The sequence below is a fragment of the Mercenaria mercenaria genome, unplaced genomic scaffold, assembly GCF_021730395.1.
Source record: "Mercenaria mercenaria strain notata unplaced genomic scaffold, MADL_Memer_1 contig_1161, whole genome shotgun sequence".
NCBI lineage: Eukaryota > Metazoa > Mollusca > Bivalvia > Venerida > Veneridae > Mercenaria > Mercenaria mercenaria.
Window position 1 is genome coordinate 4,052 of NW_026459141.1, and position 24,286 is coordinate 28,337.

At 37.1% G+C, this 24,286-nt stretch overlaps 1 protein-coding gene across 1 annotated transcript in view; it reads left to right on the forward strand.

Moving 5' to 3' along the window:
* Nucleotides 1–311: 311 nt before the first annotated feature.
* Nucleotides 312–24,286, forward strand: part of LOC128551491 (putative bifunctional UDP-N-acetylglucosamine transferase and deubiquitinase ALG13) — a gene marked incomplete at its 5' end in the record, with an annotated part of 60,624 nt that continues 36,649 nt past the window's right edge. Inside the window, 4 exons of the mRNA XM_053532365.1 lie at nucleotides 312–402; nucleotides 832–913; nucleotides 2,052–2,166; nucleotides 11,248–11,308. Of these exons, the coding sequence (XP_053388340.1) occupies nucleotides 312–402; nucleotides 832–913; nucleotides 2,052–2,166; nucleotides 11,248–11,308 (349 nt within the window). The remainder of the gene's footprint in view (nucleotides 403–831; nucleotides 914–2,051; nucleotides 2,167–11,247; nucleotides 11,309–24,286) is intronic.

Consider the following 24,286-nt stretch of genomic DNA (forward strand, 5'->3'; position numbering starts at 1 on the left):
ACTTGAGAACCACTTGACCTACAATGTTGAAACTTAATAGGATGATTGGACATGCAGAGTAGATGACCCCTATTTATTTTGAGGTCACTTGATCAAAGGTCAAGGTCACAGGAGCCTGAACAGTGACTTGAGAACCACTAGGCCAAGAGTGTTGAAATTTAGCAGGATGACTGGACATGCCAAGTAGATAATCCCTATTGCAGCCAACCATCAGTGTCTCTTTGACTTTTGCTCCTGACCCCTATTGACTTCTTGCCTATAGGACTTTGCATTGGGGGAGACATGCGCTTTTTTACAAAAGCATTTTCTAGTATTTTATATATTTTCAGGAGGGACTTTCTGGTATATGAAAATGTTGGACACCCTCCATACAAAGCTTCTAACAACAATTACAGTAAGAAGGTATATACCCAATATACTCGTAATCAGAATTCTTGAAATACATTGGAAACTAAAAACTGGACCCTGTTCAGACCAAGTCAAAAGTCTGGATTTTAGAGGATTCCAGTTTTCAGAGGATTTTGCACAGACTTCTTAGAGGATTTATATATGTATATTTTTATTCAATTACTTTGTCAATTTTGGCCAGAAAGTAGAACACCTTGTTAGCAATATTTATGTGACTTATGAAACCTGGATTTAATATTTGTCTATTTTATAAAGTCTGGGCCAATATTAAAATTGGGTTATTTGGCTTGCGTGCAGCTCTTGTCTGTTGACCGTTTTTACTTTATCATGAAAGGACTCTGGAAGTTTTAAACAACACACTAATAAGGAAACATAAATTTAAAAATAATAATGATTAATAACAATGGCCTGTTACTGTTTCAGATTCTGCTGTGCAGAATTGGGGAGACTCAGCTAGACTCGGTTTACCCAGCAAGCTTTCAACAGGATGCAGCAATTTGTCAATGTAAGTTGTGATTTAGGATAATCAACTTAGTGTGATTAAATCCCTTGGTTGAATAGCAGTGTTGAGCACATCAGTGAGCAGTGTTGGGGACAGTAAGTTTATGCTAGGTTCATAAATCCCTGCATCTGATTGTAGAGACCATACTATGAGCTCTTCACATAGCTCGATTTTAGTAATGGAACCTATACGAGCACTAGATAACTAGTAAGCAATGGATTGTACATCTAGGACTGAATGAATGATAGTAAATCTTAGTTTTGATAATGATTGACAGAAAATGCTAATGACTGTGTGATGCTGGGAAGATTTAACTTGTAACTAAAGGTAAAGGTAAATTTTATTTACCATCGCTTTGTGAAACAATGAACATAATTTTCTATACAGCTTTTGAGCGACCGTATTCAAGAACAGTTAAAAGCAATTATACCTTACCCCGCAGGGTCAGCTGAGGCTATCGTGATAAAGTGCCTTGCCCAAGGACACACTGCAATGGGAGTAACCAGGAATCAAACCCTGGGTCTTCACCTCGGTTAGAAAGCGTCTTAATTAGCCCTCTCGACCAATGCTGTAATTTCCTTATGATTGAATTTCTATCAAGGCTCGTAAATCATTTCTGAAACTTAGACAAGGCTTGCTGTTTTTTCCATTTGCCCACTGTTAAAAGGCATTAAAAATATAAAAGATTTTGTATAAGTATAATTATATTTCACTAGATTTGGGCTGCAGTTTTGACTGATTAGAAATCTTAGAAAACGTAGATTATATATATTCATGTTTACAAGTGGTCCAGAGTATTCTGAACATATTGTTACAAAATTGTTCCAGGTCATCCTAGCTATAGAAGCTGCTGTTATAGCCATGTCAGGTAGAGTCTAGGCATTCCAGTCCTGGTTAGACATTAAATATTTTATCTGACTATTCCACTGTTCTTTATGTTCAGCAAATAGTGTATTGGACCATTGTTTGGCAATCCAAATCACTGTTGAATCGTGTGAAATGAAATGCACCCAAACAGAATATCTGAGTAGTATGGCTATGTCCCTTTGATGTTTTGCTCTACATGTCTAATCACAAAATTTACTTATATGAAAATATCGAATGCTCATAACTATGCATTTCTGTATTGTTGTATTTATAGCTATTGTGTATGAGATATTATATCGTGGAGTGTTCAAGCTGGATGCAGAACTCACAGAGGCTGTGACACTGATACGTGACCAGAATAAGAGGAAAATTACCCTTTTATCGAATAGGTATCATAATTACATTTTAGTGATGTTCTAAAGTGGTTAATTAGTTTGGAGCATGTCATGGATATGTTTAAAGATTTCAGGATTTAACATTTACACTTACTTGAGTTCACGTCACACTTCTATTAGGCATTTTTGAAATATTTTCATATTTAGATTTTCTCAAAATCGCTAGCAAGTTTTTTTTAGTGGGTGCAGAATTTTATGCCCCACTTCGAAGAAGGAGGGGTATATTGTTTTGCAGATGTCGGTCTGTCGGTCGGTTGGAATGTAGACCAATCCGTTTCCGGATGATAACTCAAGAACGCTTGGGCTTAGGATCATGAAAGTTGATAGGGAGGTTGGTCATGACCAGCAGATGACCCCTATTGATTTTGAGGTCAGTATATCAAAGGTCAAGGTCACAGTGACCAGGAACAGTAAAATGGTTTCCGGGCAATAACTCAAGAATGCTTGGGCCTAGTGTCCGGAAAATTGATAGTGAGGTTGGTCATGAGCAGCAGATGACCCCTTTGAGGTCATTAAGTCGAAGGTCAAGGTCACATTGGCCAAGAACAGTTGAATGGTTTCTGATCCTCTTGTCCAAAACCACAGGGCCTAGGGCTTTGATATTTGGTATGTAGCAAAATCTAGTGGTCCTCTACCAAGATTGTTCAGATTATTTCCCTGGGGTCAAATATGGCCCCACCCCGGGGGTCACATGGTTTATATAGACTTATATAGGAAAAAACTTTGAAAAACCTCTTGTCCAAAACCACAGGGCCTAGGGTTTTGATATTTTGTATATGACATCATCTAGTGGTCCTCTACTAAGTTTTTTCATATTATTCCCCTAGGGTCAAATATGGCCCCGCCCTGGGGGTCACATGGTTAACATAGACTTATATAGGGAAAAACTTTGAAAATCTTCTTGTCCAAACCATAAAGACTAGGGCTTTGATATTTGTAATGTAGCATCATCTAGTGGTTCTCTACCAAGTTTGTTCAAATTATCACTCTAGGGTCAAATATGGCCTCGCCCCAGGGGTCACATGGTTCATATAGACTTATACAGGGAAAAACTTAGAATCTTCATATCCATAACCTACATCATTCAAATTTGGACCACATGTATAGTTTTTAGTGGCAAGATGAACCTTGACATGAGTTGACCTTGATCTTACCTAGTGACCTACTTTCACGTTTCTGTAGCTACAGCCTTCAAATTTGGACCACATGCATAGGTTTGTGTACCGAAACAAACTTTGACCTTGTTTTTGACCTAGTGACCTACTTACACATTTTTGAAGGTACGGGCTTCAAATTTGGTCCACATGCATAGTTCTGTGTTCCGAAATAAAATATGACCTTGATTTTGACCTAGTGACCTACTTTCACATTTCTCAAGCTACGGCTTTCAAATTTGAACCACAAGCATAGTTTTGTGTACCGAAATGAACTTTGATCTTGAGATTGACCTAGTGACCTACTTTCACATTTCTGGAGGTACAGGCTTCAAATTTGGACCACATGCATAGTTTTGTGTTCCGAAATAAAATTTTCTCAAGCTACAGCCTTCAAACAGATTGAACCAGAACAGTAGAACTTTTGTTTACAGTGAGCATATAATTTCTGTTCCATGTGCAATTACTGAATGCATCAAGGGGGGGCATTTCGTGTTGGACGAGCTCTTGTTCAAAACAACCTGTGGCTTCCTAAAGGCAAAATAGAGTGGGAAGCCTGCCCACTTACCTCGATAGGGAAAGCACAGATCTAGGGATTGCAGGTTCATAAGTTTGATCTCTCGGAGGGGCATATGTTCTTCGTTATGATTTGATAAAAGATGTTATGTCTGAAACCATTTGTTCTCCACCTCTGTGGGGAAGTTGGCAATTAATTGCAGAGTAAAGGTTTATACTGGTGTAGAATCCAGGAACACTGGTTAGATTAACTGCCTGCCATTACATAACTTAAATACTGTTGAAAAACATTGTTAAACCCAAAACAAACAAACGAAAAAAAAAACCCAAAATCCGGGAATCCGAATCATTTCATTTCCATGGAAACAGGCACAGCACCTATTTGCAAGAACTGATACCAGTGTCCTTATAAAGTTGGCACCTGATGAGAAGTAAACATAGTTAGTGTGACAAACTTACCAGTTCATACAGCTGCATGAGTTGTAAATTTGAAGAAAGTGGAGGTGATTGGGGTGCAAAAATATATTAACACATATGTAAATATATATAGCTTTTTTTGGCTTGAGGAAACAGTCTGTATTTGGCTGCAGAAATAGCAAAATAATCAATGGCTAGAGAATGAAGTATGAGTATGAAAGCTGGTATGCGGAGTATGAGGGACAGAAGGAAATGGTTATATTTTTAGCTCACCTGAGCCAAAGGCTCAGGGTGAGCAGTTGTGATCGCTCACCGTCCAGTCTGTATTTGGCTGCAAAAATAGCAAATAAAATCAATGGCTAGAGAGTATGAAAGCTGGTATGTGGAGTATGAGGAACAGAATGAAATGGTTATTGTCGAGCCCACTTGCGGAAGCGGAGACATAGTTGTCCAAATGACTGTTCAGTGTATGTCCGTGCGTGCGTGTGTGCATCCGGATTTGTTTGTCCGGACCATAACTTTGACATGCATGGAGTAATCTCGTTTATATTTGGCATGAATGTTAACCTCAGAGAGACAGAGTGTCATGCGCAAACCGCAGGTTCCAATCTTAAAGGTCAAGGTCACACTTGGAGGTCAAAGGTTAAATTCAATAATGACTGTCCGGAGCATTTCTTCTTCATGCATGGAGGGATTTTGATGTAACTTGGCATAAGTGTTTACAACCATGTGATGGAGTGTCACGCGCAAGAACCAGGACCTAGGTCTAAGATCTAGGTCACCCTTAGAGGTCAAAGGTCAGATACAAGAATGGCTTTGTCCGGAGCATTTCTTTTTCATGCATGGAGGGATTTTGATGTAACTTGGCACAATTGTTCACCATGATGAGACGGAGTGTCATTTGCAAGAACCAAGAATTACTTCCCTTTGTTGTTACTATGAATAGCTTATATTGTAACTTTTTTATTACTGGTCGTAGGGGAAAAATCAAGACCACTTTTCTGTAGTACAATATGCATGTTACATCCAATTTTGAGGGGTATTTTGACCTATCTCTACTGGTAAGGATTTTTGTGTGGACTTAGATTTTTTGAAAGATTTACTTCCCTTGTTGTTACTATAAATAACTTATATTGTAACTTTTTGCAATCATTTTTTATTTGGCATAAATGTTTGCCTCAATGAGACAGGGTGTCATGTGCAACTCCTAGTCTTTTTGACAGCTGGCGGGATCGACATGTTTCCCGTGGGCATCTAGTTTTTTTTAGCTCACCTGAGCCAAAGGCTCAGGGTGAGCTATTGTGATCGCTCACTGTCCAGCAACTCCATCATCCGTCCATCCACACTTTCCTTTAAACAACATCTCCTCCTAAACCACCAAGCCAGTTTTGATGAAACTTTACAGGAATGTTCCTCGGATGGTCTTCTTTAAAAATTATTTTAAGAATTCAATTCCATATAGAGCTCTGGTTGCCACCATGACAACCGAAAGGAAAAAATCTAAAAATCTTCTTGTCCAAAACCACAGGTCATAGGGCTTTTATATTTGGCATATAGCATCATCTAGTGGTCCTCTGCCAAGATTGTTCAAATTATCCACCTAGGGTCAAATATGGCCCCGCCCTGGGTGTTACATGGTTTTCATAGACTTTTATAAGGAAAACTTTGAAAATCTTCTTGTCTAAAACCACAAGGCATAGAGCCTCAATATTTGGCATGTGACATCATCAAATAATCTTCTATAAAGATTGTTCAAATTATGCCCCTTGGGTGAAAAGAGGTCACGTCCCAGGGGTCCCAAGTTTTACATAGACCTGTATAGGAAAAAACTTAAAAGATCTTGTCTGAAACCAAAAGACCTATGCCTTTGATATTTGGTATGTAGCATTGCCTTTTGGTTCCCTACCAAAATTGTTCAAATTATGCCCCTTGGGTGAAAAGAGGCCCCCGTCCCGGGGGTCTCAAGTTTAACATAGACTTAAATAAAAAAAAATTAAAAATCTCCTTGTCTGAAACCACAAGACCTAGGCCTTTGATGTTTGGTATGTAGCATTACATTGTGGTTCTCTACCAAGATTGTTCAAATTATGCTCCTGGGGTGAAAAAAGTCTTTCGCCCAGGGGTCCCAAGTTTTACATAGACTTGTATGGGAATTATTTTAAATCTTCTTGTCTGAAACTGCAAGGCCTAGGCTTTTGATTTTTAGTATGTTGCATTGCCTAGTGGTCCTTTACCAAGATTGTTCAAATTATGCCTATGGGGTAAAAAGATGCCCTGCTTGGGGGTCCCAAGTTTTACATAGATTTACATAGGAAAAAACTTATAAAAACCTTCTTGACTGACAGTTCAAGGCCTTGGATTTTGATATTCAGTATGTGGCATTACCTAGTGGCTCTCTAACAAAATTGTTCCAATTATGCCCCTGGAAAAATACTTCAAAAATTATCTGATCATATTTCCTAGACTGTTTTATTATAATTACTTTATAACCCCAGGTAATTAGGGGTCAGTTGACTGTAACCTTGACCTACTGACCTACTTTCTTGTTTTTTAAGATACAGCCATGAAATTTGGATGACATGTACAGTTTTGCACACCGATCTTAAAACTGACTTTGAGTGACCATGAATATGACCTACTGACCTACTTTCTTGTTTTTTAGCTCACCTGTCATGAAGTGACAGGGTGATCTTTTGTGATCGCCCTTCGTTCGTCCACAATTTCCTTGTGTACACGATAGAGACCACATTTTGTATTTGATTTTAAGCAAACTTGCACACAACTTGTATGAGCATAATATCTCGGTTCCTTTCGAAAACTGGCCAGATCACATCATGGGTTCCAGAGTTATGGCCCCTTAAAGGGCCAAAATTTTCCATTTTTGGCTTGTGAACACAATAGAGACAACATTTTGCAATCAACTTTAATCAAACTTGCACACAACTTGTACTGGCATAATATCTTGGTTCCTTTCGAAAACTGGCGAGATCCCATCATGGGTTCCAGAGTTATGGCCCCTTAAAGGTCCAAAATTTGCTATTTTGGCTTTTGCAGCCATATAGAGACTTCATTAATGGTTTGATTTGATACAAACTTGCAAAATATCTTCAACAACAATAAATCTTGGATTCCATGATGAATCTGTTAGATCCAATCATAGGTTCCGGAGTTATAAGTCCCCTACTGGTTGAAAACCAGTTTCGGGACTATAGGAATGCGCTTTTCCATCCGTCCGTCCTTCCGTCGGTCCGCAATTTTGTGTCCGGTCCATAACTCTGTCATCCATGAAGGGATTTTAATATTACATGGCACAAATGTTCCCTATGATGAGATGACATGTCATGTGCAAAACCCGGACCCCTAGCTTAAAGATCAAGGTCACAATTTGAGGTCAAAGGTCAACAGGGATTTTTTCCTGTCCGGTCCATAACTCTGCCATCCATGAAGGGATTTTAATATTAATTGGCACAAATGTACCTCATAATAAGACGATGTGTCATGTACAACTTTCAGACCCCTACCTCAAAGGTCAAGGTCACACTTGGCAGTCAAATGTTAACATGGCATGAACAGGGTCTGTTTCCTTACTGGTCCATAACTCTGTCATCCGTTAAGGGATTTTAATATTACTTGGCACAAATGTTCCCCATGATAAGACGACGTGTCATGCGCAAAACCCGGACCCCTGGCTGAAAGGTCAAGGTCACAATTTGTAGTCAAAGGTCAACAGAGCTTTTTTCCTGTCCGGTCCATAACTATGTCATCCATGAAAGGATTTTAATATTACTTGGCACAAATGTACCTCATATTGAGTCGATGTGTCATGCACAACTTTCAGAACCCTAGCTCAAAGGTCAAGGTCACACTTGGCAGTCAAATGTTAACATGGTATGAACAGGGTCTGTTTCGTGTCTGGTCCATAACTCTGCCATCCATGAAGGTATTTTAATATTACTTGGCACATATGTTCCCCATGATGAGATGATGTGTCATGCGCAAAACTCTGACCCCTAGCTCAAAGGTCAAGGTCATAATTGGAGGTCAAAGGTCAATAGGGCTTTTTCTTGTCTGGTCCAGAACTCTGACATCCATCAAGGTATTTTAATATTACTTGGCATAAATGTTCCCCATGATGAAACGTCGTGTCATGCATAACACCCAGAACCCTAGCTTAAAGGTCAAGGTCACACTTGGAGATCAAAGGTTAATGGGACGTTTTTCCTGTCCGGTGTATAACTTTGTCATGCAAAACAGGATTTGAATATTACTTGGCACAAATGTTCACCACTATGAGAGGGAGTGTCATGCACAAGAACCTAGTCCCTAGGTCAAAGGTCAAGGTCACACACAGATGCCAAAGGTCAGATGCAAGAATGACTTTGTCTTGAACACTTCTTCTATATGCATGGAGGGATTTTGATGTAACTTGGCATAAATGTTCACTATCATGAAACAGATTGTTGTGCGCAAGAACCAGATCCCTAGGTCTAAGGTCAAGGTCACACTTAGAGGTCAAATGCCAAATTCAAGAATGACTTTGTCCGGAGCATTTCTTCTTTATGTATGGAGGGATTTTGTTGTATCTTGGCACAAATGTTCACCATCATGAGGCACTCTTGTTTTTTAGAGTTATTTCCCTTTGTTGTTACTATAAATAGCTTATATTGTAACTTACTTATTACAGGCCGTAGGGAAAAATGGAGACCAGTTTTCTGTGGTACAACATGCATGTTACATCCAATTTTTAGGTGTATTTTGACATATCTCTACCTGGTAAAGAGTTTTATGTGGACTTATATGGATTTTTTTTTTTTTGCTATAAATAATGTTACCTTTTTGATAATCGGCCAAAAATGCTATATGAAAACAACTATAGGGTTTTATATATACAAATTTTAATCCAAGTATTTTGTTTATAGCATACTGTATATATAGTACAATATTGTTTATACATCATTGACAGATATCAGTTCATTATGCTATACTGCAGTAGAGAAAATTAGGTGCCTTCCAGTAGGGGACTTTGTATTGTATGGCAATACTTCATTCACTTGTTTTATATCTGATTACCTCCCCTGCTTTAAATCAAAATGGATTTATATCAGTAAGCACTTATAGGACTCATTTGAAATTTCATTATTGTCATTAGTTGGACTCAGACAATCAGGGTTGGTAACTATGGACTGATTTTATGTCAAATTACCTCCCTTTGTTTCAAATTAAAATGGGTATATCTCCATAACTAATGAAGATACTGATCTGAAATTTCATTTATGCCATAAGATGGACTTGTACAATCAGTGAAAATACATATTGACTGAATTTATGACAAATTACCTCCCTTTATTTTTTGTGTAAATGAATATACCTAGCAGCTTCTAATGAGATTGGTCTGTAACGTTATTTATGTCTTCCATAGTAAGAAATAGTCACGTTAGATAACTCTTGATTGAACGTTTATCAATATAAATACTTTTCTTATACATTGTTATAAAGGCTTGTACTCTGATTATTGTCATTACTTGGACTGAAACAATCAGGGTAGATAACTATAGACTGATTTTATGTCAAATTACCATCCTTTGTTTCAAATTAAAATGTGTGTATCTCAGTAACCAATGAAGATACTGAATTGAAATTTCATTTATGCCATCAGATGGACTCAGACAATAAGGGTAGATAACTTTTGACTGAATTTATGACAAATTACCTCCCATTATTTTATGTAAATGAATATACCTCGGCAGCATCTAATGAGATTGGTTTTAAATGTTATTTATGTCTTCCAGGGTAAGGAATAGTCATGCTAGTACAAAAATGCAGCATTTGAGCCTATGACCGTCAAACTTGGTATGGAGATTGGCCCTGACTAGTACATGACCTATAGGTCAAAAGGGACTGTTACAAGAAAATATTTATCCTGATGATATTTAATGTGTATGCCTATGATATCTATGTCAAAACTTGATCTTATCATTAAGAGCAATGGTACACAGGTGAGTGATATAGGGCCATCATGGCCCTCTTGTTAAGATACAGCCTTGAAATTTGGATGACATGAACAGTTTTGCACACCGATCTTGAAACTGATTTTCAGTAACATTGAATGTGACCTACTGACCTACATTCTTGTTTTTAAGATACAGCTTTGAAATTTGGATGACATGTATATTTTTGCATGCCGATCTTTAAACGGACATTCAGGGATCATCAGTGTGCCTACTGACCTACTTTCTTGCTTTCTAAGCTACAGCAAAAAGATTTGAAAAGAAACCTTGCATGATCTTTACCTAGACTCACTCTCCTAATTTTCTTGTTTTTTAAAGCTTCAGCTAAGAAATTTGTTCAAGCAAACAACTCTACTCAGGTGAGTGATATAGGGCCATCACGGCCCTCTTGTTTATTGTAAAGTGGCTGTTTCTGAATTGAGAATTGTTGAGTAGCTGAATATCAGCCTCTGTTACTGAGTGAAGGAAAATCCATTATATAACTAATTTCTTATTAAAATCGCCATACATAATTGCCTCCCTTTTGTTGGCTGTGTGTGAGCTTGATCAATTATTAAGTAGAATAGCTCTTTATCTGTACATATAATTGTTTTCATGGTTAAGTACATCATAATTTTATGATATATTCTAAAGGCTTTGTGATGACAAAGGTGTCACATTTTCTTTGTCAACAACATATCTGATAATTATGACAATAAATGTAATACACAATATTGAATGCAATATTCACAACAGCTTTCAGTGAAATAATTCATGCTTTTGTAATCTGGTTTGATTTTATTATAAAATCCATTTTTTACTGAAAAAAAAATGAAACAGAAATGCAAAACAGTTATGCCATAAGACATAAACTTTTAACTATAAATTTGATATTTTAAATGGATATAGCTTTTACAGTCACAAAATATATTTTAAAGTTAATAGGCAGTCTTCACTGTATTTTGTTACCTTGAATAGATAGGTGTTGTTATGTATTTTAGATTTGATGATCTAGAAGACTCCTGTTTAAAAAAATTCCAAGACATGCATTGCTCAGTGAAGGTAAGAATATTATTCGGTATAATACAAATTGAAAAATGTGCAGCCAGTGTGCACTTGTGCAGGGATTTTTTAAGAATAGCAGAACATTCATTGTCACAAATTGTTGAATAATTGTTCATCCAATAGTCACATATTTGATACTAACATGAAAGAGGCTTTGCAGTGTTGAAAACAGATGTCACACTTTTATCTGCTAATGGTTCCTTTCTTTAGAAGCATTCTGATCATTTGGAGTATCTCAGATGATGTCAAATATCTATATTTTTATACACCTGTTTGGAAATAATGGACATGGTATGTGATGGGGCGTGCATCTGTCCGTCCATCATAATTTGTGGTCCGTAGTATAACTTAATAACCATTAAAGGTATTGACTTTAAACTTGGCATATAGGTAGTAGACAATAAGACGATATGCAGAGTGCTTGAACCAGCTCTGTAGGTCAAAAGTAAAGGTCGCAAATTGGGCTTAAACATCAAAACTGTCCATTGTATTTTGTGGCTGGAGTATAACTAAATAACTGTGCAAGGTATTGACTTCAAACTTGGTATGTAGGTCAATGGCAATGAGACCATATGCACATAAACGAGGTCTGTAAGTCAAAGGTCATTGTCACAAATTGAGGTCAAGGGTGAAATCTATCCATCGTATTTCATGTCCGAAGCATAACTTATAAACCATTCATACATACTTACTTCAAATTTGTATGTAGGTAGGTAGGTAGGTAGGGATAAGACAGTTAGCTGAAAATATGAACTGGTCTGTAGGTTTAAGGTGGAGGTCATAAATTGAGCTCAAATTTCAAATCTGTCCGTCATATTCAGTGTCTGTGCCTAACTTGTTGGGATGTAGGTAGATGGTGATAAGACAATATGCAGAGTGCATGAACCAGGGTAGTAGGTCAAAACTCAGGGACACAGCAAGGTCAGATCTGAAGATGGAACAATCTACATTACACCCCCTGTCCCCACAAAAAAATCATTTAGTTTCTTTCCCTTTTATATCCTGTCACCACCACTGCACACACACACCCTGCTTCTCCCTACTCCCCTCACACCTACCTAAAAAATCCTTCATTTATGCTTTTCCTTCAAATTTTGCTTCTGTTCTTCTCTGATATAAACCATTGGGCGTATATTGCCCTGTTTGGCGGAGCTCTTGTTCCAATTAAAACCCAGTAACTTATTAAAGTGCAGAGTATGAAATTGTCATGCAGTCTCATTGACTTACATTAATTTTGTGTAGGAACATTTTTATGGCCCCTCCACCCATCCCAGACAGGAAGGGATATTGTAGATAGACCATAATAGACCATCTGCCTGACCATTTCCAATTGAATTAACTGTAGAACACTGACTAACAGGCATAAAACTTAGTAGGGTCATCATTTCAACAGTCAAGGTGAAAATGACCTTGAGACTGAAAATGGATAAGGCCTACAGGTGTCAGACTTCATAGAATTACTATCCGTTGTCAGATTATGACCCGTAATGATTTTATGGATGATTAGGTCAAAGGTCAAGGTCACAGAGACCTCAAGACTGAAAACTGTCTGAAATGGTTCAGTTTTCGTACAAGTCAGCGTTTGGTCAAAACTTTTTGACATATGGTTTTGAAACCTTGAACACTTGGCCCCTTTTGGACTTGGAAACAGTTAAATTTTTCATATCAGTCCATATTTTGCCTAATCTGTTTGCCATATGGCTTTATAACTTTGACCACTTGTTTAACATCATAGTCTACATATATAGGCAAGACTACAATTAGGACCTAGCCTCACCCGCTTAGCTCAGTAGGTAGAGCGTCGGTCTACGGATCGCGGGGTCGCGAGTTCGATCCTGGGGCGGGGCGTGTGTTCTCCGTGACTATTTGATAAACGACATTGTGTCTGAAATCATTAGTCCTCCACCTCTGATTCATGTGGGAAAGTTGGCAGTTACTTGCGGATAACAGGTTTGTACTTGTACAGAATCTAGGAACACTGGTTAGGTTAACTGCCCGTCGTTACATGTACTGTTTTGTAAAATGCTAGAAGAACATTTGTTTCTTTTTTTTCTCATTATTTTGTAATGTAAACACATGTAACAGCCTCTTACAAACATTTGTCTTATTGTATCCTTACTGAGAAAATAAATGGATATTGTATTGTATTGTATTGTACTGAGAAGGGTTTACAGGTACCGGTTTAATAGATCAAGTGACCATGTGGGTAGTTTTAACTATTCAACATTATAATATTGACAAACATTCTGACCAAGTGTTTATTGGTACAGACATTAGGCATCAGGTGTATTCAAAAAGCAACTGTTGATGATAATGTGAGCGCCTAATGTGCAGTCACAGTTTAGCTCTACTTCAGTACTTTGTGCTCAGGTGCATGCACTTAAACAGCTTAGAGCAAATGTTTGAGGGATTGGATCACAAGTAGCTTGCACCCTCCCCAATCAAGTGTACCACACTCTTTGATTCATTGAAACGAAGAAGCGATTGATCTGCCCATGCCCCAAATGAATTTAAATCAGACTGTAAATCTTCACAGTCATGTGTACTGTACACTTATCTATAAACCTTAGTTGTAGATTGGAAAATTTGAAAATCTAAACTGGTCTGAACACATTTTATAATGTAAATTCCTTACCCCACCCATTTTCTTATACAAATGCTGATTATTTGGACAGGAAAAACAAAAAACAGAAAAAATGGCATGCATCAATACGTATTTACCCTTACCAAAATAATGTAGATTGATGTCTTCAAATAAATTAATATGTTTTCATCCAACTTTCATTGAAATAAATCCGATTTTTTGTAGGAACACAATTTTGCAAACATTTGAAAAAAGAATTAATGGGGTTAATTAATGTTTTTTCCTATTTAAATGGATATTTTACAGGGTTTTAAGCCTTGTTTAATGGTATGTGCATCCAGTAGTGAAGGTTAGCCTTAAAATACTGATACTTTACATATAGCATAACTATTGTTCCAGTACCAAGTTTGTTCAGTTCAAGTAAAAAGAGGCAAACTGTAGGCCAACATCAAAGGTCATTTATTGTTTTACACACAAGACCCGCATAAGAAAAATGGGGTCTAAAAGTAGCCTAAATAAGAATTTTTATCAAAAAGCTCATGATGGATGTGGATATGTCAAACTTTGGTACAATTATCACCCTTATATTGATCCTCTTTCAAGTTTACCAGGTCAGGTCACAGTCAGAATCACTCACGATAAATGTCTGAGAAATGTCTTATATGTGTCAGCTGTTTTTCATATCTAGAAGATAGGGTACAACATGGAGCAGCTTTACCAGTTTGGTATAACTGGCATTAATTTGCCATTTTCCAACTGAAATAGACCATTTAGAAAAAGGAAATTGTTTTTCATGCAACATCTGCTATAGAAAGTATCCATTACAATGAGCTCAATGTCATAGAACTGGTAATGGATCAATACAGGGATAACCGGTTCGAACCATTATTTTGCCGTGTTTTGCATATCACTAATGAGTTATTGCATGGATATTATATTTTCTTATCAAAAATCTTTAATCCTTGATTCAGTAAATTGTAAGGATTCATAAAACACTTAAAAGTGGGTAAGTTTTTTTTATACAAACACCATGAATCCCATTTGACAGCTATATTTAAAAATAAGGACTAAATGTCTTCTTGGTAAACTTTAGTTGACAAAATGTTTCAGTTGTTTTAAAGTGACATTATGTATATTTACAGAATATTTGTATTAATTTTTCACGTTGAATACTTCTTAGATTAAGTATTCCTCCATTTCACTCCACTGACCCATCACCACCAAACACATATTTAAAAAAAAAAATATTTCTTACTTATACTTAAAATATCTAATCTAATACCATATCTTAATTCCCCTCTTACCCACCACCATCCTTCTCACCACCCCAGCCCCCCACTTCCATGATTTCAAAAAAATCTTGCAATGAATAATATTTTTAGCTCGACTATTCGAAGAATAGTCTAGCTATTCTACTCACCCTGGCGTCGGCGTCGGCGTCGGCGTCGGCGTCGGTGTCGGCGTCGGCGTCACACCTTGGTTAAGTTTTTGCATGCAAGTACATACAGCTATCATTTAAAGGCATATAGCTTTGAAACTTATTTATTCTTTTTCTAGGTCAATAACCAACCTCACTGGGTCAAGTTCCATAACTCTAACATGTATTTTGAGCAAATTATGCCCCCTTTTGGACTTAGAAAATTCTGGTTAAAGTTTTACATGCAAGTTACTATCTCCAAAACTAATGCAGATATTGAATTGAAACTTCACATGTGTCTTCGGGGTTATAAAACTAGTTGATAGCACCAAGTCCCATAACTCTGACCTTCATTTTGGCCAAATTATGCCCCCTTTTGGACTTAGAAAATTCTGGTTAAAGTTTTGCGTGCAAGTACATACAGCTATTACTAAAAGGCATATAGATTTGAAACTTATTTTTTCTTTTTCTATATCAATTACCTACCTCACTGGGTCAAGTCCCATAACTCTGGCATGTATTTTGGCCAAATTATGCCCCCTTTTGGACTTAGAAAATTCTGGTTAAAGTTTTGCGTGCAAGTACATACAGCTATTACTAAAAGGCATATAGATTTGAAACTTATTTTTTCTTTTTCTAGATCAATTACCTACCTCACTGGGTCAAGTCCCATAACTCTGACATGTATTTTGGCCAAATTATGCCCCCTTTTGGACTTAGAAAATCCTGGTTAAAGTTTTACATGCAAGTAACTATCTCCAAAACTACTACAGATATTAAATTGAAACTTCACATGTGTCTTCGGGGTTATAAAACTAGTTGATAGCACCAAGTCCCATAACTCTGACTTGTATTTTGGGCAAATTATGCCCCCTTTTGGACTTAGAAAATCCTGGTTAAAGTTTTGCGTGCAAGTACATACAGCTATTACCAAAAGGCATATAGCTTTGAAACTTATTTATTCTTTTTCTAGGTCAATTACCAACCTCACTGGGTCAAGTTCCATAACTCTTAACATGTATTTTGAGCAAATTATGCCCCCTTTTGGACTTAGAAAATTCTGGTTAAAGTTTTACATGCAAGTTACTATCCCCAAAACTAATGCAGATATTGAATTGAAACTTAACATGTTTCTTCGGGGTTATAAAACTAGTTGATAGCATCAAGTCCCATAACTCTGATATGTCCCCTTTTGAACTTAAAACTCTTTTGATATTAAACATTTTGGGTAATAATTTCCAGCTTCTGTGACAATATTTCGAATAGTCGAGCTTGGCTGTCTTATGGACAGCTCTTGTATATTGTCTTTTAGATTTCTCATATCAACACCCATTACATTTCTTAATTCAGCTCTTGTTAATTTATAAATACTTTCTTAATTTTTTCCATCCTTTAGAATAGCTTTATGATTATTATGTACTTTTTAAATTTTACTCTCATCCAAATTAGGAAAGTTATTCTAACAGACTTCCTTGAACAAATGTCATAAATGTCACAGGGTGGGAAAAAATGTGCAGCCAGACCGGGACTTGAACCCGGGTCCTCTATTAGAAACAGACATTCACTGGTATGGATGGATGAATTTGCTTATAAATACTTGCTTTTATTAGCTCACCTGAGCAATGCTCAGGTGAGTTTTTGTGATCGCTTGGTGTCCGGCGTCTGTCGTCTGTCGTCTGTCAACATTTAGCTTGTGTATGCGATAGAGGCTGTTTTTCAAGTGATCTTCATGAATTTTGGTCAGAATGAATACCTTGATGAAATCTAGGCCGAGTTTGAAAATGGGTCATCTGGGGTCAAAAACTAGGTCACTAGGTCAAATCAAAGAAAAACCTTGTGTATGCGATAGAGGCTGTATTTTTCAATTAATCTTCATGAATTTTGGTCAGAATGATTACCTTGATGAAATCTAGGCAAAGTTTAAATATGGGTCATCTTGGGTCAAAAACTAGGTCACTAGGTCAAATCAAAGAAAAACCTTGTGTATGCGATAGAGGCTGTATTTTTCAATTAATCTTCATGAATTTTGGTCAGAATGATTACCTTGATGAAATCTAGGCTGAGTTTGAAAGTGGGTCATCTGGGGTCAAAAACTAGATCACTAGGTCAAATCAAAGAAAAAACTTGTGTATGTGATAGAGGCTGTATTTTTATGCCCCCAAAGGGAGGCATATAGTTTTTGAACCGTCTGTCTGTCTGTCGGTCTGTCAGTCTGTCGGTCTGTCAGCAATTTTCGTGTCCGGTCCATATCTTTGTCATCGATGGATGGATTTTCAAATAACTTGGCATGAATGTGTACCACAGTAAGACGACGTGCAGTGCGCAAGACCCAGGTCCGTAGCTCAAAGGTCAAGGTCACACTTAGACGTTAAAGGATAGTGCATTGATGGGCGTGTCCGGTCCATATCTTTGTCATCGATGGATAGATTTTCAAATAACTTGGCATGAATGTGTACCACAGTAAGACGACGTGCAGTGCGCAAGACCCAGGTCCGTAGCTCAAAGGTCAAGGTCACACTTAGACGTTAAAGGATAGTGCATTGATGGGCGTGTCCGGTCCATATCTTTGTCATCGATGGATGGATTTTCAAATAACTTGGCATAAATGTGTACCACAGTAAGACGACTTGTCATGCGCAAGACCCAGGTTCGTAGCTCAAAGGTCAAGGTCACACTTAGATGTTAAAGGATAGTGCATTGATGGGCGTGTCCGGTCCATATCTTTGTCATCGATGGATGGATTTTCAAATAACTTGGCATGAATGTGTACCACAGTAAGATGACGTGTTACATGCAAGACCCAGGTCTGTAGCTCAAAGGTCAAGGTCACACTTAGACATTAAAGATCATTTTTCATGATAGTGCATTGATGGGCATGTCCGGTCCATATCTTTGTCATTCATGCATGGATTTTAAAATAACTATGCATGAATGTGTGACACAGTAAGATGATGTGTCGCGCGCAAGACCCAGCTCCATAGGTCAAAGGTCCTAAACTCTAACATCGGCCATAACTATTCATTCAAAGTGCCATCGGGGGCATGTGTCATCCTACGGAGACAGCTCTTGTTCAGTTAATCTTCATAAATTTTGGTCAGAATGATTACCTTGATGAAATCTAGGTCAAATTCGAATATGGGTCATCTGGGGTCAAAAACTAGGTCACTAGGTCAAATCAAAGAAAAAGCTTGTATATGCGATAGAGGCTGTATTTTTCAATTGATCTTCCTGAAATTAAGTCAAAATGATTACCTTAATGAAATCTAGGCCGAATTTGAAAATGGGTCATCTTGGGTCAAAAAATGGGTCACTAGGTCAAATCAACCTTGTGTATGCGATAGAGGCTGTATTTTTCAATTCATCTTCATGAAGTTTGGTCAGAATGATAGCCTTGGTGAAATCTAGGTCAAGTTCGAATATGGGTCATCTGGGGTCAAAAACTGGGGCACTAGATCAAATCAAAGAAAATATTTACTTATACTCGAGGTTTTTGCTCCAATTTCAATGATAATTAGTCAGAATATTTTTTTCCATGAAATCTCTAGATCAAACATGTTTACTCTGTTTAATATGTTGTGTTTCTCAGGTGAGCGACCTAGGGCCATCTTGGCCCTCTTGTATTAATTTTGCTTGCTTAAATTGTCAGACTGAAGAAAGCTTGAAATGGTTGTATGTTGGAAGAGTTAATCTTAATTCATGATACGTGATTTTCACATTAATGGAATTAATTTCTCAAAATTTCCACTGTTAACAAATTTAGTAAACATGTGAGTTTTATACACAATATTGAGTTGGTAATGATAAGTTTTGATCTTCTTGATCAGTTCTCCAAAGAGCTACGTGTTGCTGGAAAATTAAAAGTGTAAGAATTTCACCTATTTCTTCTTTTAGAAGAAGTATTGACACAAAAATATTCCTATTGTTTTGCCTGCTGGTTATTACGTCTCATGTATTTTAACTTTCTCATTAAAAGAAAAAGAAAACTTCCTTCTGCAACAGTTGCCACTAAAACAATAGAAAGGAGTCAATATTTGCCTCTAACAGAAGTTACGCTTTCAAGGTACATTAAACTTTAACAGTTAAGATTCCATTAGCTGTGGGAAGGACAAAAGGACTGTGAACAGATACTGTATGTAAAACATTGATTACCATGGCAACAGCTTGTCCCTATCTCTTTTTTTAGCTGATAGATGTAGGTGACAGTTCATCATGTGTTTCTGAGGCAGGTTAAAGAGAAAGAAATTTAATAGACAGATAAAAGTTTATTTCAGATTTGAAACAATCATTTTTTTTGGTATTCTATAGGCATTGTGTTTTTACTTGAAGCCTACGATTAGCGCCAAATCAGTTACCACTGTTCGGCGCCGGGAGATTATGCCATGGCATGTGCATGAAAGCAAAATCAACGCCTTTATAATCAGTTACCACTGTTCAGCGTCAAGAGATTATGCCATGTGCATGAAACAAAATGAACGCCTTTATAATCAGTTATGACTGTTCAACATAAGGAGATTATGCTCATAATGTGCATCATGTGCAAGATCAAATAGAACTGCTGCTGTATTAAACTAAGCTTAACTTATTAATTGATCTCAGTATGCAGGCAGCATAATACTGCAAAAAATTGATAATTGCATTGAAATGAAAAAACAGTTACCTGGGTTTTGCATTAAGGTGACAATATATTTTGATATCATATTTAATTTGCTTCAAACAGAAGAAATATAATGCAAATACATAATTATTCTTCCAAATAGTGTAATAAGGATAAAATCTATAGATCAAACAGGATTATAAGACAGTATTTATTAATTTCAGTCAGCTTCTAATTAAAAGCTACAATTGATTAATTATGCCCCCATTTGAAGAAATGGGAGCATATTGCTTTTACACAGTCATGTTGGTCTGTCGGTCTGTCTGTCGGTAATGTAAACCATTTCGCCTCAATAACTTGAGAATCACTTAACAAAGAACATTCAAACTTTGTAGCAGGATTGGACTTATGCAGCAGATTATCCTTATAGTTTTTTTTTGGTCAATAGGTCAAAGGTCAGGGTCACAGGGACCTGAACATTGAAAACTATTTCTGCATAGTAAGTTGAGAACCACTTGACCAGGGCCTTCCAACTTGATAGCATGATTGGGGTTGGTAAGTCAAAGGTCACAGAGACCAGAGGTCTGAACCTTTAAAACTATTTCTGCATGATAACTAGAGAAGCACTTGAACCGAGACCTTCATTCTTGACTTGCTTTGTAAGTGAGTTAAAAATGAGTTAAACAAATGACTTCTAACATGGTTGGCAGTGTTTGGACGAATTTGACTGCAATAACCAACTGCCAGCCTGTAGGTACACTTATATATTTTCTAAAGATCTTTTGTCAGGTCAGTTGATCAAACTTCAAGGGTATTTTCACCTTGAGCATCGAAATGGTTTCTTGTTAATTACTCAATATATCTTTGTCACCCTTTTTATACGCCCGAAGGGACGTATAATGTTATGACGCTGGTGTCTGTCTGTCCGTCCGTCTGTCCGTTAGCAATTTCATGTAACTCTTGAACCCCTTGAAGGATTTCAAGGAAACTTGGCACAAATGTTCACCACACAGAGACGACGTGCAGAGCGCATGTTTTGGATGTCTTGCTTCAAGGTCACACTTAGAAGTCAAAGGTCATATCAGTTTGTTTTGTGTCCGCTCTGTAACTCTTGAACCCCTTGAAGGATTTCAAAGAAACTTGACACAAATGTTCACCACACCAAGACAACATGCAGAGCGCATGTTCCGGACGACTTGCTTCAAGGTCAAGGTCACACTTCGGGGTCAAAAGTCGTATCAATTTGTTTCGTGTCCGCTCTATAACTCTTGAACTGCTGGAAGGATTTCAAAGAAACTTGGCAGAAATGTTCACCACACTGAGACGATGTGCAGAGCGCATGTTCTAGATGACTTGCTTCAAGGTCAAGGTCACACTTAAGGGATATGTGATATGTCTGGGATTGTCCCGGAAATTATATACGCGTCCCGGACAGTCTTGAAATGTCCCGGAAAAATAAAAATACAAGAACAAATAAAAATAATTCCCCAAAAAACTTGTTTTTGTCTATAAATTGTTAAATTTTACACAACAAACAGTCCCCAGTGTCACATTGTTTATTCCTAATCAGTTTCATGCCCTCGAGCGGGACACGTGGTGATTGAGCCTCCTTTGATCATGCGACGATCTTTTGATGACACTGATTAAGTTACAGTCAGTTATTATGATGACCCTGAATAAGAACTGACAGGATTATGCAATCAATAACTGTTTTATGATAGTTAAATTAGGAACAGTAGTCTTTGTTTTTAGCACGTTGGCGGTAAAGCTACATGTAGCCTTTATGGAAGAGATTATTGAAAATGGTCAATTAAACGATAATTAGTTTAAAAGGTTGTAATTATTTAAGATCTAGATGGATTGTCACACATATTCTAAATTAAAATGCTGAATGCCTTTGCCGACCGACCCATGAAAATTGACCCGACTCCAAATATTTTATATTGTCGATTTTATCTACAAGATTTATTTTATTCTTTTAAGGATTCATTTAATTATTAGATAAATATTTAAGCTTAAGAATGATACCAAATAAGCTAGAATCACGATGACCAGGTTGATATTTCGTATATAGTAAGTCTCCTAATTCTGTTCACCTCGGGAACGCAATAAATTCACGTGCCGAACTATAGATGTATTACCCATATACATGTATTTACCTCTCTTAGAAAGCTAGACGACATTTGCCGCAAATTAATACAAGCGAGTGAACAATGTATATCTCAGGAAACTACATGTATATTATGATATTTGTGCAAGAAACAGACAAATACCAATGTCACGGTTTATGTCCCAGACAAAAGGTAAAAATCCCGGAAATTTTAACTCAGAATCCCGGAAACGCCCTGAAAAATTATGGCATGTATGGTCAAAGGTCATATATGACTTTGCTTTGTGTATATTGCTCTGCATTGTAGTGCTCTTGTTTTTGTTTGGCAGATCTCTTTTTTGTTCACTTACAGTATTTTTTTTTTATGCCCCCAAAGGGAGGCATATAGTTTTTGAACCGTCTGTCGGTCTGTCCGCAATTTTCGTGTCGCACGCAAGACCCAGGTCCGTAGCTCAAAGGTCAAGGTCACACTTAGACGTTAAAGGTCATTTTTCATTATAGTGCATTCGTGTCCGGTCCATATCTTTGTCATCCATGGATGGATTTTCAAATAACTTGGCATGAATATGTACCACAGTAAGACGATGTGTCACGCGCAAGACCCAGGTCTGTAGCTCAAAGGTCAAGGTCACACTTAGACGTTAAAGGTCATATTTCATGATAGTGCATTGATAGGCGTGTCCGGTCCATATCTTTGTCATTCATGCATGGATTTGAAAATTATTTGGCATGAATGTGTACCACAGTAAGACGACGTGTCGCACACAAGACCCAGGTTCGTAGGTCAAAGGTCCTAAACTCTAACATTGGCCATAACTATTCATTCAAAGTGCCATCAGGGGCATGTGTCATCCTATGGAGACAGCTCTTGTTTTTAATTACTTCCCTTTTACGTACTATAAGTAGCTTATTTTGAAACTTTTTTATTATTGGCCATAGGGAAAAACCGAGACCACTTTTCTGTGGTACAACATGGATGGTACCTCTAATTTTAATTAATACCTGTACCTGATAAGGATTTTTTTGTGGACTTTGAATGTTTTTTTTGTGGACTTAGATTTGTTTTTTGAAGTTTTCCTTTTGTTGTTCCACTCCTTTGGGCTACAACATTCAAGTTCTTGCTCCCGTCCTATGATGTGATCCTTTGGGCTTATAATTAGCTATTTTGAGCTTGTCTGCACAATAGCAGCTTCATTTATGATTTGATTTTAACCAAACTTGCACACAACTTGTATCACCATAAGATCTTGGTTCCTTTTTTCAACTGGCGAAATTCCTTTATGGGTTCCACAGTTATGGCTCCTGAAAGGGCCAGAATTAGCTATTTTGACCTCGTCTGCACAATAGCAGCTTCATTTATGATTTGAATTTAATCAAACTTGCACAAAACTTGTGTCACCATAAGATCTTGGTTCCTTTTTTAAACCAGCCAGATCCCTTAATGTGTTCCAGAGTTATGGCCCCTGAAAGGGCCAAAATTAGCTATGTTGACATTGTCTGCACAATAGCAGCTTCATTTATGATTTGCTTTTAACCAAACTTGCACACAACTTGTATTACCACAAGATCTTGGTTCCTTTCTTGAACTGGCCAGATTCCATCATGGGTTCCAGAGTTATGGCCCCTTAAAGGTCCAAAATTGGCTATTTTGGCTTTTGCAGCCATATAGACTTCATTTATGGTTTTATTTGATACAAACTTCCAAAATATCTTCAACAACAATAAATCTTGGATTCCATGACAAATCAGATCCAATCGTAGGTTCCAGAGTTATTTTATATCTGATTACCTCCCCTGATTGTAATCAAAATGGATTTATATCAGTAAGTACTTACAGGACTTATTTGAAATTTCATTATTGTCATTAGATGGACTGAGCCAATCAGGGTAGATAACTATGGACTGATTTTATGTCAAATTACCTCCCTTTATTTCAAATTAAAATGGGTATTTCTCCGTAACTAATGAAGATACTGATCTGAATTTTCATTTATGTCAACAGATTTATTTGGCAGATCCTTCTTTTGTTCACTTACAATAATTACTTCCCTTTTATGTAACTATAAATAGCTTATTTTTAGTAACTTTTTTATTATTGGCCGTAGGGAAAAACCGAGACCACTTTTCTGTGGTACAACATGGATGGTACCTCCAATTTTTAGGTGTATTTTGACATATCTGTACCTTGTAAGATTTTTTTTTTCTTTTTGGTTAAATTTCTTACCTTTGTTGTTCCTGTCCTTTGGCCTTAGATATTTTTTCTGAGGGCC